This window comes from Trematomus bernacchii, unplaced genomic scaffold, assembly GCF_902827165.1.
Source record: "Trematomus bernacchii unplaced genomic scaffold, fTreBer1.1, whole genome shotgun sequence".
NCBI lineage: Eukaryota > Metazoa > Chordata > Actinopteri > Perciformes > Nototheniidae > Trematomus > Trematomus bernacchii.
This window is the reverse complement of record NW_022987813.1, coordinates 74,381-92,161: the sequence shown is the minus strand read 5'-3', so window position 1 is coordinate 92,161 and position 17,781 is coordinate 74,381. Positions and strand designations below refer to the sequence as shown.

General features: G+C 41.5%; 1 protein-coding gene across 1 annotated transcript in view; it reads left to right on the top strand.

Moving 5' to 3' along the window:
- Positions 1-17,781, top strand: part of LOC117498786 (NLR family CARD domain-containing protein 3-like) — a 39,380-nt gene continuing 21,599 nt past the window's right edge. Inside the window, exons 1-6 of the mRNA XM_034150937.1 lie at positions 1-84; positions 300-496; positions 14,793-14,885; positions 15,175-15,276; positions 16,463-16,554; positions 17,416-17,424. Of these exons, the coding sequence (XP_034006828.1) occupies positions 14,803-14,885; positions 15,175-15,276; positions 16,463-16,554; positions 17,416-17,424 (286 nt within the window). The 5' untranslated portion in view covers positions 1-84; positions 300-496; positions 14,793-14,802. The remainder of the gene's footprint in view (positions 85-299; positions 497-14,792; positions 14,886-15,174; positions 15,277-16,462; positions 16,555-17,415; positions 17,425-17,781) is intronic.

Sequence of the window (17,781 nt, the reverse complement as noted above, 5' to 3'; positions counted from 1 at the left end):
GTTGAAAGTTAAAGTATGAAGTCAGAGTGGTCAGACTGCCAGACTCCATTTTACACTTCGAGGGAGCAGGAGGAGGAAAACAGGGTGAGTGTTAACACCAGGCTCTGCTGCGTTTTTAAGACATCACAAATGTACTTTGTTAAACTGTATGTATAAAAAAGTAGTTAACAAAACAAAAACAATTCCTAGAGTCCAAGGTGACATTTTCAAATGTTGTAAACTTTTTATTTTCCTGGTTTCTGATTTCATTTGATTTAATTCAGAGCTGAGCCTGGTCATTAAGTTCATTTTGTCAGCAGGAATTCCAAAGTGTGGATCCTGAGCGAGTAAAGGACGAGTCCCACAAGCTGACATGCAAACTCTGCAGGAAAAAAAGTCTCCTCCATATCCTCACCATCAGGGCGCAGCTTCCTGAATGCCGGCTTCATAACAAAGCACGGAACTTCATTTTCCACAACGTGTGTTCCTTTCTCAGACTCTGAGGAAAACAGCAGCAGTGAGTCAGGCAGCAGCCTAGCTTTGTATCAACATATGAAGAGTTTGGTTCCAAAACGCTATAAATCCATTTTGATTAATTTGAGTAAAAATGTGTTTTCTTTACCAAGAAAAGTGGCAAGTGAAAACCACTATTTTCTGTTTCAAACTTTCACATAGCATCTTGAGGTTATAATAACATAACAAATTAAAATCCAGATTTTGATTTTCAAAGATTTATTTTAAAAACTGATAATTTTTTCCCCAAAATGCAATAGATCCATTTTATCAATATAAAAGTTATTTTTCATATTGAAACTGTGCAACAATACATAACAGTAAGTAAGTTGATACATATGAAAACCTCTGAACTTGGTCAATACTAAACTTCTATTTGGGCACTGGGCCAAAAATACATTAATCATCGCTCCCAAAATGTATTTAACGGGTCATCTTGTTAATGCTACACATTCATTACAACAATAAAACATTACATGTGAGGAAAATGTCATCATGAACAAGAACATGAACAACAATATCACATTAGACCACAGAAATTCCAAAATGACATTCATCTTTGCCATGTTACATTCATATTAGTGCTGTACGTTGTACGATTGTCTTGTGCATACTATAAATCCATTGCATTCATATAACTATATTTCTGTGTAAAACATTCAACAACTTATCATTCATTAGGAGTGGAATGGCCACTCTCAAAAGGCTGGCACAATGGGCAGCTACTCTTCATGACTGTCACAGTCAACCTCATTCAGCTGTGACTGAGAGAGTGCATCATCATAGAAGGCACGCACATTGTCACTCACACCAATTGCAGAGAGCAAGTTCAGGACATCCTTCCTTTTTGCTTCTTTCACTGTGCTTTCTTTGGGAAGCTGACTTGGCTTGAAGTTTGCCCACTTCTTTCCTCTCTTCAGCACAGAGTGGTAGCAGTATTCACCGCTATACACAGCCTTGAATCCCAGTTTCTCCTTCCTGAATTCCAGCATTCTTGCTTCACTTAGCTTAAATGACTTCTGTGACTTTACAAAAGCCTGTGTTTCTGTCTTGAAATCATAAGCCTCCCAGTCTTGCCCATAGACGTGTACATTTCCATGACTGCGCAAAAGCTGATAGTATTCCTCTGGCATAAGAATGGTATCCTTCTTTCGAACCTGTTGCTCAATCCTCCCAAACACACGATCCACGGGCAGAAAACTGTGACCCCTTATAGGAAACATATACTCAGCACCAGTGTTGGGCAAGTTACTTTTAAAAAGTAACTAGTAATAGTTAAAGTCACTGCTCTCAAAAAAGTAACTAGTTACTTTATTAGTTACTAAATTATAAACGTAACTAGTAACAAGTTACTTTACTTTACTTTAAAAATAATAACAATAAAAATACAAGTTTTTGTGTTGTTGGAAAAGGTCTTTCTGCACTGTGGCCCTGCTTTCACTGCTTTCACTGGTATTTTGCTGACTAGTTCTCTGAAGGCAACAGACTCGACCGTTGCGATGGGCAGCATGTCCTCAACAACATACCTGGCAATCAATCTGTTTAGTTGACTCTGGGTGACATGTGGCGATTTTAAAAAATCGTTTTTTGGCTGTTTAGATGGTGTTGCTCCATCTGGGTCACTGCCGGTGGTTGAGACGGTGGGGTCTTTGGCGACTAGTTTTATAGCCCCATGTACATTAGTTAGGTGCTTCAGGAGATTGGCATTGCTGTTATTCGATGTGGACAATGCTTTCTGTCCTGCACACAGTTTACATTTGACCGTAATATTTTTTGCGTCCTTTATCCCCACAAATTGAAAATAGTGGTTATATCTCCAAGTTGTAAATGCGCTGCTGCTCTCGCTGATACTTGCATCTGCCATTGTGTGTGTGTGTGCTGGTGGTGGGCGTTGCCGTGTATGTGTGTGTGTTAGCAAGTGTTTGTGTGTCTGTGTATTTTCCCCATAAGGCAAGACCCGCCCAACTCTGTCTCTGATTGGCTTACCTTGAAATGTTACCCCGCGTTAACCAATCATCACTCCTCTCTGGTCACTTTCACTTTTCCATGGTACTGTGAGAGGACATCACTGTATTCGCCTGTAATGGCGCGTTTCCACTACAGCGCGCAGCCCGGTTTAAGAGGGCTGTGACGTCAGCGGCCCGTTTGTGGTTGCGTTTCCACTTGGCCTAGTACCGGCCGGCTGGTCCTAATTCTCAGTTTTTCTGGCCTCATAAAATCGTGGGGCCAGGGCCAGAGACAACCGGGCTGTGTTTGTGACGTCAACGCTCTCGGCTGCTGATTGGTCGGAGAGAATCGTCACAATCTGCGCGCGAGATAATCCATTTTTACAAACAGCATTTTTGTTAACAGAGGAGCTACAACAATGGCAAAGAAAAGCACACCATGGTCGGTCGAGGAAGTGACGACGTCCATTATATTGCAGATGATAAGGTCCAGCGGGTGCTCGACGGGACAACTCGCAATATCAAAGTCTTTCAGGAGGTCTCTACACAGACACTGGACTCTCCAACGGCGTTACTGGAGTCTGCATGGTACGTTTTTGCTAACGCTGTTATTTGCTTGAAAGCTTTGTGTCCCTGCTTTGTGTCCCTATCTGTTCTAAAGCTCACTTCTAACAAATAAGTCTATTTTATCCTTACATTTATGTTCGACAACCCCGATGGAGCCCCGAAGGCTAGCTAGGCAGATAGCATTAGCGAGAGCTATTGTTTGCTAACACCATATGTGCCATTGTTTACGTTCAGTTTGTCTTTTCTATAGTTGTTGTTGCTATTTATAGTATTGTGCTGCAGTAGTTTGTGGAATTTACAAGTCATGTTTCTGTTCTAGATGATTACATTGGGACTAGCGAGGAGGAACAGTTCCGAACAACGTCCTCTGCATCAACAGCACAAACCGAGGAGGAGAGGATCTGGCCCTGCAGGAACGGCAACTGGCCCAGCAGAATCAATGCCATGTCTTATCTTATTGCTTGTTGATAAATAATTGCACCCACCAGCGATCGCACAGAAAGATGGCATCATCTAGGCGTCCCTCTGCAGTCAGAAATATCATAAACACCATCGTCCACAAAGCACTGTACAGGGGTTTATGGATTTAAGAGAATACTTATCACAGTGAAACCTTTATCATCTGTTGCAATTAAAGCAAATAAGAGAATAAATACTTGGTTAAATAATACATTTTAACTCTTTAGCAGGACAACTCTGCATACTGTTTGAAATTGAGTTTGCTAGCTTGAGGTCCTCCTCTAAAACATAACATTACATATTTTGTAATGGTATTAAGAATACATGATAAATACATGTAGAAAAATTACTCAATTGTAATACCCTCGTTGTGCTAGACTCAAACACATTGCTTATATATTTCAAAGAGAAGAGAACAAAAGAAAACACCTATACAAAGAGAGCGGTGCACAGCGCTTAATATTTACTTGCACTATATTTCTGTTGATCTGGGTTATTGTGTTGCACTGTTGGAGGAGCCTGTGACCTAAGATGTTCATTGTCATAACTACACTAGCTATGTTCGTATGACAAAATAAAAAACCTTGAACCTTGAGGCTGTGTCTTTCAGACAAACCATCATAATCATATTATTTTATGCTGTGGATACTTTAGCCTCCATCCATGTTAACAATTTTTTACACTTGCATTTATGAATATAGTTCTGTTGTGTTTTACACTTTTGTATTTATGTTTATAGTTTGCTTTGATATTTGCTTAATTTATTAGATTATTATTATGGGGGCAGTACTGGTGCTTGAAATTCAAATATTTACTAAATAGTCAATTCTGATAACATTTTTTTGGTTTAAATAATTTGACAAACACATGTATGTGAAAAAGAAAAGATGTATTTATGTTCAATACAATACAATGAATATTTAGGTATTACACGTAGGTTTTCCTCAGGCATCCTGAAGTTCTCCACCCACTGAGTGTGTGAAAGATGGAACAATCACATTCCACCACTCGGTAGCTCGGTCGGTAACTTCTGAAATACACAAACAAAAGCATACATATTTTAATACGTAAAAGTGGTAGCTACAATTAATTAAATACTTGAAATACTTTGGTCGTATAGGGAGAGTGAGCCTAAACACATTGCTAGTTAGCGAACGTTAGCTTACCAAGTAGCATTGTAGTTAGTAGTGATTCGAGTCGTCCTGTAGTCTCTGCGGCGTAGGAGGACTGCCCGAACTCTCGCGTCAGCTTCTTCTATACCTTGTCTTACTATACGTCGCCTCTTTCGAAACAACTCTTGTCTATTTCTTGTGATAATAAACCACACAGCAAAAAACAAGCAAACGATCGCTTTCACATCTCCATTGTTGTGTCGCATTGAAGATGACGTCACGGCAGTTTTAAGCAGCGTCGCTCCGCCTACACTGTGTTACTATAGATACTGACCCGGTTCCTAAACTGTAATGGAAACGCGCCACAAAGTGAGCTGGTCCTAACGAGGCCGGGCGCGGCCAAAGGAGGCCGAGCGGGGCCGAGCGAGGCTGTGTAGTGGAAACGCGGCATTAGTTACATCCGCACGGAGATTCGGTTCAGTTGGACCACATAATGTAACGCAGTAACGCACCCATTTAAATCACAGTAACTATAACGGCGTTACTGAATGGGAATAGGTAACTAGTAACGTTATTAGTTACCGCAAAAGGTAGTTGCGTTACAGTAACGCGTTAGTTTGTAACACTGATTCTTGGAAAGGCCTCCTTTATAAAGGAAAACAGCATGGACAGCAGGTTAATATTTTTGTTCTGACCAAAACAAGAATCGCTGAACAATCGCAGCCTCTGAGCGCGGTGAAGAGCACCACTTAACTGTTGACGTAAACAGTGGTCCAGAGCTGAAGCAGTCATATTGCTACCTTTTCTATTCTCATGCTCCATCCATGTGTACAGATGAACATGATCCACTGCTTGCTTACTTCCCGTCCCATGGTGAATAACGACACCAGAGAGATACATGTAAAGCTGTCTGGAATAGTATGCCTGACCTATGGCGGTTTTAGGGAGTATCAAATTCTGCATCATGTCAAAGCAAAGGGTCACTGCATCATGATCTATCTGCCCCAGCAAATCATAGAACACCCGTGCTCGTCTCCTGTGTAGGATGTAGGATGCAGACTCACTGCGTTTCTCTTCTTCAGTCAAGCTGGGGTCCTTGACTCTCAGTTGAAACCTGGCACATGAAGAACAGGCATCTGTGGCAGGATGCCCGAATCCAAGGTTGAAGTGCTGTCGAAAAACAGTGTAATACAGGGAGTAGCTGACTACATCATGGTTTTGTTGGTCGAATAGCTCGTGCATTCTTTTCACACTGAGGTCACAGGGTAGGTATTTCCGGCCAGGTGCTCCCCTTCTTCCATAATGGCTAGCCCTACATGTAAAAGTGTTGATGTGATCCATCACGTGCTGCTTCTTGGCATCATTTGCTGCCACCTTACGAGCACCACCCCTGAGTTCTGGTCTGGCTGTAGCGTTGAGAGCATAATACCTTGCCACTCGAGACACACGATCCTTGCCAATACCTGCAATGACAGAAAAATGACATTTTGTTTGTATGTAGGTGTGTTTGTAGTATATGGAAAGCCCAATGTGCCATAATACGCATACATAGTTTCGCGCGAATATACGGGGAGGTCCGTATATTCGCGCGAAACTACGCGCAAACTTTCACGCGTATTTTCGCGCGGTTTTTAATATGATAATGAGCCCCTCCTTCTGATTTCCTTAGCCAATGAGTTCAAAGTGTCTTCAACCAATCAGTGAGGGGTAAAGCCAGACCAAAGCAATCTGTAGATGAAAAGTTCCTGACATTGTGAGGCTGTGCTGTAAATTGTACATTATTCCAGATTCAGGGGACTAAGTATGAATTTGCCTTTGAATATAATACATATATCACCTTCATTGTCTTTTAAAATAAAATCAGGACTGATTCATGACTTCATATTCCATACTGAGGTTCATGTGATGTGTACAAATACAAATTGAGCATTACAACTTTTTTTTCAACCAAGTATTTATGTTAACATAAGAAACTGTAAAATTTCAATATTTACAATATCAGAACTTTCTCAACCAACTATTCATTATACATGTAAAGACAGGGGGAGCAGTGTAATGGTCTTTGTCCGTCTTCCAAGACAGTGGGGCTGGCTGCTGTGTAGGTGGGGGTGATGGTGCATGGGCTGCTGGTGGCTGTGTCGGAGGGAGGTAGGTGGGATTGTCCCGGGTTGATGCTGGTGGATGTGTGGGAGGTACGTGTGCTAGGCGAGACTTCTTTGCTTGCTGGGTTGATCGTGATGGCTGTGGTGGAGGCCTTTGTACCGAGAGGTATCTTATGGCGCGTTTCCACTACACGGCCTCGCTCGGCGCCGCTCGGTATGGCTGGGCCGCGATTGGCCTCGTTAGGACCAGCTCACTTTATGGCGCGTTTCCATTACAGTTTAGGAACTGGGGTAGTATCTATAGTAACGCAGTGTAGGCGGAGCGACGCTGCTTAAAACTGCCGTGACGTCATCTTCAATGCGACACAACAATGGAGGATGTGGAGATGTGAAAGCGATCGTTTGCTTTTTTTTTGCTGTGTGGTTTATTATCACAAGAAATAGACAAGAGTTGTTTCGAAAGAGGCGACGTATAGTAAGACAAGGTATAGAAGAAGCTGACGCGAGAGTTCGGGCAGTCCTCCTACGCCGCAGAGACTACAGGACGACTCGAATCACTACTAACTACAATGCTACTTGGTAAGCTAACGTTCGCTAACTAGCAATGTGTTTAGGCTCACTCTCCCTATACGACCAAAGTATTTCAAGTATTTAATTAATTGTAGCTACCACTTTTACGTATTAAAATATGTATGCTTTTGTTTGTGTATTTCAGAAGTTACCGACCGAGCTACCGAGTGGTGGAATGTGATTGTTCCATCTTTCACACACACTCAGTGGGTGGAGAACTTCAGGATGTCTGAGGAAAACCTACGTCTACCAGGGGTAGCAGTGGCACAAGGTGCAGAGGAGGGCAGGGACATACGAGAGGGTCTGATGCGCTACCTGAATACCTAGAATGTATAATGTAATACCTAAATATTCATTGTATTGTATTGAACATAAATACATCTTTTCTTTTTCACATACATGTGTTTGTCAAATTATTTAAACCAAAAAAATGTTATCACAATTGACTATTTAGTAAATATTTGAATTTCAAGCACCAGTACTGCCCCCATAATAATAATAATCTAATAAATTAAGCAAATATCAAAGCAAACTATAAACATAAATATAAAAGTGTAAAACACAACAGAACTATATTCATAAATGCAAGTGTAAAAAATTGTTAACATGGATGGAGGCTAAAGTATCCACAGCATAAAATAATATGATTATGATGGTTTGTCTGAAAGACACAGCCTCAAGGTTCAAGGTTTTTTATTTTGTCATACGAACATAGCTAGTGTAGTTATGACAATGAACATCTTAGGTCACAGGCTCCTCCAACAGTGCAACACAATAACCCAGATCAACAGAAATATAGTGCAAGTAAATATTAAGCGCTGTGCACCGCTCTCTTTGTATAGGTGTTTTCTTTTGTTCTCTTCTCTTTGAAATATATAAGCAATGTGTTTGAGTCTAGCACAACGAGGGTATTACAATTGAGTAATTTTTACTACATGTATTTATCATGTATTCTTAATACCATTACAAAATATGTAATGTTATGTTTTAGAGGAGGACCTCAAGCTAGCAAACTCAATTTCAAACAGTATGCAGAGTTGTCCTGCTAAAGAGTTAAAATGTATTATTTAACCAAGTATTTATTCTCTTATTTGCTTTAATTGCAACAGATGATAAAGGTTTCACTGTGATAAGTATTCTCTTAAATCCATAAACCCCTGTACAGTGCTTTGTGGACGATGGTGTTTATGATATTTCTGACTGCAGAGGGACGCCTAGATGATGCCATCTTTCTGTGTGATCGCTGGTGGGTGCAATTATTTATCAACAAGCAATAAGATAAGACATGGCATTGATTCTGCTGGGCCAGTTGCCGTTCCTGCAGGGCCAGATCCTCTCCTCCTCGTTTTGTGCTGTTGATGCAGAGGACGTTGTTCGGAACTGTTCCTCCTCGCTAGTCCCAATGGAATCATCTAGAACAGAAACATGACTTGTAAATTCCACAAACTACTGCAGCACAATACTATAAATAGCAACAACAACTATAGAAAAGACAAACTGAACGTAAACAATGGCACATATGGTGTTAGCAAACAATAGCTCTCGCTAATGCTATCTGCCTAGCTAGCCTTCGGGGCTCCATAAAAGCATGGGTTGTCGAACATAAATGTAAGGATAAAATAGACTTATTTGTTAGAAGTGAGCTTTAGAACAGATAGGGACACAAAGCAGGGACACAAAGCTTTCAAGCAAATAACAGAGCGTTAGCAAAAACGTACTATGCAGACTCCAGTAACGCCGTTGGAGAGTCCAGTGTCTGTGTAGAGACCTCCTGAAAGACTTTGATATTGCGAGTTGTCCCGTCGAGCACCCGCTGGACCTTATCATCTGCAATATAATGGACGTCGTCACTTCCTCGACCGACCATGGTGTGCTTTTCTTTGCCATTGTTGTAGCTCCTCTGTTAACAAAAATGCTGTTTGTAAAAATGGATTATCTCGCGCGCAGATTGTGACAATTCTCTCCGACCAATCAGCAGCCGAGAGCGTTGACGTCACAAACTCAGCCCGGTTGTCTTGGCCCTGGCCCCACGATTTTATGAGGCCAGAAAAACTGTGAATTAGGACCCGCCGGCCGGTACTAGGCCAAGTGGAAACGCAACCACAAACGGGCCGCTGACGTCACAGCCCTCTTAAACCGGGCTGCGCGCTGTAGTGGAAACGCGCCATAAATCTTGTGGCAGGCACAGATGGAGGTGGAGGCTGCTGTAGTAGTGATGTGTCGGTCGCGAACGAGCCGGCTCAAAGAGCTGTTGCCGGCTCAAAGAGCTGTTGCCGGCTCGCGCCCGCAACAGCTGACGATTTGATGTCAGCTGTTGCTGTCTTTTTTTCTATAGTTAATACTGAAATAGAGCCCTGCTTTTTTTGTCAGTGCCTTTTCTTTAAATATAATTTTAAAATGTCGATACAGTAGCCCCTTTTTTTAAATGTCTATGCTTAAGTTTTTATAGGTGTTGCTATCTGCTTTGTGTAGCGTGGTTCTACAAGCAAGTCTGTGCATTCATTGGGTGGTATAGAGAGATACAAGGGTCTGTAAATGCAATGAAAACAATTGGCCACAGCAAATAATTGATATTAAACATGTAATTTTTACTTTTGAATACTTCAGTACAAAGGATGTATTGAATAATGTAAGTGATATGTGTACACATATAAATCATTAGTCAAAACAGGGCTACATTTGATTGAATTATAAAAGGTATAATATGTGGTAAACTGAAGAGCCGTTTGGGAGCCGAAAGAGCCGGCTCTTCTTGGTGAGCCGAGCCAAATGATCCGGCTCACCAAGAAGAGCCGGAATTCCCATCACTATGCTGTAGTGTAGTGTACCTTTACATTTAGCAAATCAAAATAACTGTATGACGTATTTGTCTCTAATCAAAAATGGAAATAAATTCACATGCCATATTATGACTTTTATGGAGGATTAAAGCCTTCTTAATTTACAGTAATACAGTGATAACACACACAACCCGGTTGACTGTACTCCCTTTAACCTGGCTCTGGTGTACACTGATAGGCACAATATTAGCATAGCATTAGCGCTATTAGCATTTCAATATTATGAACAATTATGAACTCAGACCAGCATTTCACATCAAGGTTCAAGGTTCAAGGTTCTTTATTGTCAATCTGACATAGCTACAGAGTAATTATGTAGTTGAAAATCTTATGTCACAGGCTTCTCCAACAATGCAACATAATAACATAATAACAATAAGAGCAAGAGCAATACAAAAAGATTAATAGTTATAAAATAAAGTGATGATGTGGAATAGTGCAGTACGAGTCTATATACAAGTTATTGGAATGATATATATATATTAGGTATTAGATACATAATACTGAGTAGCAGATGAATGTTTTGAAGTTGTTTCAACAGTTCAATTTTTTAACAGTCTCACTGCCCGCGGGAAGAAACTGTCTCCGAATCTTCTTGTCCTTGCCAGGATGCTGCGGTAACGTCTGCCAGACGGCAACAGAAAGAACAGTTTGTGGCTGGGGTGGATGGGGGACTTTGATAATCCGTAGTGATTTCTTCCTGAGCCGCTGGGAGTAAAGGTCCTCCATGGATGGCAGCTCCGTCCTGGTGATGTGCTGTGCAGTTTTCACCACCCTCTGTAAAGCCTTACGATCGAGGTCGGTGCAGCTGCCGTACCAGGCCGTCATGCTGCCAGTCAGGATACTCTCTATCGTGCACCTGTAGAAGTTGCAGAGTATCCTGGAATCCATTTTGAACCTCCTCAACCTGCGGAGGAAGAAGAGCCGCTGTCGAGCTTTCTTGGTGATGGTGGTGGTGTGAAGAGACCATGTCAGGTCCTCAGTGATGTGGACCCCAAGGAACCTGAAGCTTTTGACTCTCCCCACCGTAGTCCCATTGATGGCGATGGGGGCGTGTCCCTCTCCCTGCTGCTTCCTGTAATCCACAATCAGCTCCTTTGTTTTGCTGATGTTGAGATGGAGGTTGTTATCCTGGCACCAAGATGTCAGGTTTTCGACCTCCTCTCTGTACGCTGTCTCGTCATCGTCTGTGATCTGACCGATGACGGTCGTGTCATCAGCAAACTTCACGATGGTGTTGGAGCTGTGTGTGGCCACGCAGTCGTGGGTGAACAGGGAGTAGAGGAAAGGGCTGAGCACGCAGCCTTGAGGGGCACCGGTGTTGAGAATCAGGGTGGAGGATGTGATGTTTCCCACCCGCACTGCCTGGGGTCTGCCCGTCAAGAAGTTCAGGATCCAGTCACAGAGGGCGCTGTTGAGCCCGAGGTCTCTGAGCTTGATGGCCAGCTTGGAGGGCACAATGGTATTGAATGCTGAACTGTAGTCAATGAACAGCATTCTCACATATGTGTTCCTGTTCTTCGGGTCCAGGTGTGAGAGGGCAGTGTGGAGGGTGAGGGCTATGGCGTCGTCTGTGGACCTGTTTGCTCTGTAGGCAAACTGCAGGGAGTCCAGAGATTCAGGGAGGGAGGAGGTGATGAATGATTTGACTAACCGCTCAAAGCACTTCATTACGGTGGAGGTGAGTGCTACTGGGCGGTAGTCGTTGGGGCAGGTGATTATTGTCTTTTTCGGGACAGGAACGATAGTGGAATGTTTGAAGCATGTGGGGACTACATACTACATATTTATACAAGCAGAATACACTTGAAATGTAAGCCAAACTAGTGCACGGGAGTCATACACCTAATAACATAGTAGTTTGAGTCCTACATTATTCAGGGAGCGATAGCCTGTGCTAAAGAAGCTAGCGGACGCCATTAGCCACTGTAGTGGAGCCGAACTAGCTCACAGAATGACACATTAAACTATACATAAAACAGTTTCAAACGCACTTCTTAGATCGAAATATGACATCATCTTTGTACACACTACTAACCTGTTGAACAGGAGAAATGAATGAAGCAGAGGGAACGTTGCTGCCTTTCTAGCCAGAATGCCAAGTCTGCGGCAGACACATAATAACAACACTTACTTTACGGCGCACTGAGGCCTTTCCGTGTCCTATACTGCCCTCTGCTGTTTGTAATGATATACACTATTTAACTCTCAGTTTTTACTCAGCCCCCCGGCATGTGTTCCCGACAGGTGAGCCGGCAGTGATAAAAAGCCGGTCAAAAACCAGGAAAGCGTCACACCAAGCTGTCCCTCGTTGATGATGTTAATAATAAGAATAACAATAATAGGACCAGTAGAACTGGTGGATAGACCACGCTATAGAGCAGGGCACCTTGAACATCTGGATCCGTAGTCTCCGATGAAATTGACCACCTCTTTTTCCTCGGTATGGACTCTGAAGCATCTCCAAGGACACACATCGTGTTTCTTTTCATCCGTTCATTCATTTCAGAAATTCTAAAGGCTCCTTATTATCTCCAAAAGTGCTATTACATTGGTAAACAAATAAGCATATACAAACAGCTAGCGCAGATTCTTTGATAGAGACAAAGATAGTTGCTCAGCAAAAAAAAGTTGTAATGCTCAATTTGTATTTGTACACATCACATGAACCCCAGTATGGAATATGAAGTCATGAATCAGTCCTGATGTAACTTTTCTGTGGTGAAAGTAGAGTGATAGAACTATTTTACTTACTCCAAATTCTAATTTACACATTGTCATTTTAGACATGAATAACACATTTATATAGGCCTATAGTGTAATTCATAGATTTCACTACTTTTCTGAACCAAAGACTTTGGTGAACCAAATCTGAAACACCAAAAAAAAAGGATGACATGAGTCATTGTTTCACAACAGTTTTGAAGTTTTCCAAAAATCGGATTTCTAAGCTTAGTATCTCATAAGACAGTGCTCTAAGGTGAGTGACTTTGCATTTCTAGCAAGACCAGAGACTGTACTGAACATTTTTGACATGTAACACCATGCCATGTTATAAGAAGTACATTTAAAAGTTGATTTAAGGAGACATCTAAAAATTGAGAAACCCTTCACTTCACACTCCAGAGGGTTAAGGAAAAGGGTAATGTGATTTTATTTTAAAAGACAATGAAGGTGATATATTTATTATATTCAAAGGCAAATTCATAGTACTTAGTACTTAGTCCCCTGAATCTGGAATAATGTACAATTTACAGCACAGCCTCACAATGTCAGGAACTTTTCATCTACAGATTGCTTTGGTCTGGCTTTACCCCTCACTGATTGGTTGAAGACACTTTGAACTCATTGGCTAAGGAAATCAGAAGGAGGGGCTCATTATCATATTAAAAACCGCGCGAAGATATGCGCGAAAGTTCGCACGAATATACGGACCTCCCCGTATATTCGCGCAAAACTATGTATGCGTATTATGGCACATTTGGCTTTCCAAAGTAGTATGTATGTGTGTATGTATGTATGTATTTATGTATTTATCTATATATTTATTTATCTATCTATCTACATTAATTCATTAATTCATCCATTGCTTCATTCATTGCTTAATTTATTCATTCACAGTATCCATTCACAATGACAGATGACATGGCCAATAATGGCTTGCGTTTCTTCCCCACCGCAGAAACCACCACAGGTTCATGAATGCCGTCAAAATTATTCATGTTTTTAAGTAGATAATTACAAAAGCCGGTAGGATGCCGGGTGCATTCAGGGCGCCGCCATTATTGTTTACACTGCGTGGAATGGTGCTCTGTGATTGGTTGAGCTGCGTGGAATGGTGCGCTGTGATTGGTTGAGCGGATGTATCGCATTCTGTAGAGAAGGGAGACTGGTGTTTGTCGCTGTTTGGAAAGAAAGTGAGAAAACAGGACAGAATAACACGGCGGATATCGCGTTTTGCGTAAAATTGAATATTGACTTTTCAATACTGACGAAATACAATACTGATTTCGACGGGAACTCATTTTTTACAAAAGTGGCGTTTATCGCGTTTTGGAAGCAAACTCTTCACATATAGACCTATAATCATTCTGACCTCAGAAAACGATAAAGATTTAATTTCATGACGAGGGCGTAATGCGCAGAGGGATTTTTACAGACGCTCATATCAGTGTTTCCATTTCCTCTGTAGTATTTATTGGGTTGTTATATTCAGATATGAATAATAGAAACTAGAACTAAATGTGTGTGTCCTCGCTGCTTGTTCACACACACACACACACACACCTTACCGGAGCTTCTGCTGTTTACAACGCTGCGTCCGTGCGCTGTGACTCTCATGGCTCTCTACATTTAATTTATATTTTAAAGGTTCATTTTTACTGTTTTATTTTATATTGTATGTGAAGCACAACGTACCATGCTGTTATAATAACGCTCTTTATCTGCCTTTGAAACTGAAACCATTTTGGGATAGGGTTTAATAGGCGTGCGTGTGTGTGTGTGTGTGTGTGTGTGTGTGTGTGTGTGTGTGTGTGTGTGTGTGTGTGTGTGTGTGTGTGTGTGTGTGTGTGTGTGTGTGTGTGTGTGTGTGTGTGTGTGGTGTGTGTGTGTGTGTGTGTGTGTGTGTGTGTGTGTGGGGGGGGGGGGGGGGGGGGTTGTGTGTGTGTGTGGGGATGTGTGGATGTGTGGTATATCTCTCAGACTGGAGAAGATGAGTGAGGAAGAGGACAAGTCTTCAGTCTCCAGGGACAGACCTCCAGGCTTCAGTGATGAACCTGGACCCTCAGACACAAAGTAAGAGTTACTTCTGTAAACCTGAAAAGGATTTCGTTTTTATATAATCTGATAATCTGAATTGTTCTTTAATGATCACACTAAAGACACTCAGTAGAGTACAGTAACACCGTTTAATTGAACTGTTGCTCCTTGGCAGCGATAGTAAATTATATTCTAGTGAAATCATCCTCACACTTGACTTGTTGGACTTTGTGTTAAATCAAGCTAATAAAATACGTCAAATACGAAGTCAAAATCTGCTCTTAACAAGAACTAATGATGTTTAAAACATTTGTTGTTTCCACAGACAGAGATCAGAGTCTCCAGTCCCCAGTCTGTCTCTGAAGAGTGACTTTTCCATGGAGACCCCTCCATACTTCAGTAATGAACCTGGACCCTCAGACCCAAAGTAAGAGTCTGTTTCTACTGTAAATTGACCTGAAGAAGATTCAGTTTTTATATCATCTGATAATGTAAACTGTTCTTTAATAATTTGCGCAGTAAACTAAAATAAAACGCAGGAGAGTACAGTACAGAAACACAGTAAGATAGTATAGAACAATTTTGGATTTATTTGTTGTTTGAGGTGCAATATCTGACTCAGCTTTAAGACATGAAGACACTATTATTTTCCGCTTCGCTCTAATGCATTATTTTCAGCGGAAAGTGGGCGGGGCCGTCATTTAGGCTGAAGTGACATGGCGCCCTCATACCATATTTTTCTAGAAAAGTATCTGTATACAAGACGTTAAACAAATGAAAAAGCAATCATACTAACTTCCTAAGCCTCTTTTTAGATGTATTTTTAAGATATTTATTAATAATAACTTGGTGAGCAATTCAATTCTTCAATTAAAAGACACAAATGCGTACCTGGCAACACGAATGAAGTAAAGATGTGAAATTCATGTCGTCCGTGTATTCACACAACGTGAAAATGTACACGTTGAGTGTAAAGTTAGTGACGCTCTGTAACAACCTGTCAGTGTTTCTGCTCCTGACGTCACTGACGCTCTGACGTGAATCAGAGAAGGAAACATCAGCACTCAGAGCTCTACAGTAGCTCAAATTAAATCAGGGTTATTAATGTACGTGTATCAACCAGGGACTGCTACTCACAATATAATAGCTGCTGTACTTCTGACTTTATTAAGTTATTCTGAGTGTTGATGGAGCAGCTACAATGTTAGCTGAGCCTTAATGAAGCTTAATGATCTCCATTCAGATAACAAACATTACAAACACATGTATTGTCCTATTGCAGACAGACCTGTCTGCATTAACTATTTTTTTTTTACAAATCACTATCATTACGTTGTTATTTCAGCATCCTTTCCATATTTGTATTGCAATTGATTCACAGCAAATTCTTTGTAAATTGGTTTTATAATGCTAAAGTGTACCAGATGAATACAGCTTTGTGTGTCTCAGTAGATACAGGGAACATGTGCTCCTCTGGGTCATGAATCCAGACAGGATGCTGTTTGGTTTTATAATAATGTGAAGTTTAAACTATCTACCTGATCATGAAGATATATTATCTGGTCCTCCACCACTAATGTAAAGTGCTGTAAAGGATGTGTTCCTCTCCACAGAGGGAAGAGGAAGAGTCCTGTTCCTGTGGAGGAGCAGCTGTCCAGCGGTGCTCTGTGTCAGGACGTCCTGAAGGATCCAGTCTCTACCAGCTGTGGACACTGGTTCTGCAGACAGTGCATCACCTCATACTGGGAGCAGAGACCTCCATCAGGAGACTCCTGCTGTCCCCAGTGTGGAGAAAGATGGAACATTGTACAAAGTAAGAGCTGAACACATGCAGCCTCTTTACCTCCGTCTGGGCGCTGGGTCTCTACTCTTCCAAAAAACATTGTCTCATCTGATCTCTTCTTTAAGGCATTGTTTTTTAAAGTTTGTACAAAAATATTTACCGTGGGACAGCAGTGTTTCAATAAAAACACTTTCTGTCTTAATCTCAGGGAAACATTAGCACTGCACAAATATCAAATGTATGTATGATCAGAGGTGGGAAGTCACTAAGCAGATTTACTCTAACTCGAGTACTGTAATTGGGTACAGTTTTTAGGTACTTTTACTTTACTTGAGTATTTCAATTGTATGCTACTCTGTACTTCTACTCTACTGCAATTCAGAGGTAAATTGTGTACTTTTCCTCCACTACATGTATTTAATACCTTTACAGGGTTCCCGCGGGGTCTTAAAAAGTCTTGAAAAGTCTTAAATTTGATAATCAGAATTTAAGGCCTTAAAAAGTCTTAAATATGATCAAAACATTTTGAAAGGTCTTAAATATGATTTAAAAGGTCTTAAAAATGATGGGATTTGAAAGGTACTTCTGTGTTGCGATCACGTCTAAATGTGTTTTGGGGGAAATGTCCGGGCTGCAAAGTAACCAGTGCGGTAAGAGCCTTTCAGTTCCCCCCAACAATTTGTATTGAAATAAATCAACATGGAACCAGTAATCACTAACTTTGCATCCCCCCGGCCCCTTACCGGAGAACACCCAGCTAGTAACCTAGCAACCAAGCTTCAGCTAGCGAGAGCATGCTCGTGAACCGTTGCGCCGCTGTTATGTATGCCTGCTGAGATATGCATGCACCTCACGGGAGCGCGCACAGCGTAAAGCAAAAACTCCCAGACATTTCAATGATTTGTGCGGCAAAGTACGATTTGGAAACTATATCATTTCCTTTTTGGAGGGCATGCATAACACGGAAAACACCAGAGCCTCGCTGCGGGGAAACTTTGGCGCTGTTCAGAGTTTGTTCTAATCTGTCAAAATGAGAGACTGCTTTCAGATCTTTCCGTCATTGTGAACAAAAATGGTAACGGAAAATATTCGGTTAACGCGACCACTGTCTCCGGGCTACGCTTGGGTCTACGTCAACTCTAAAAGTGG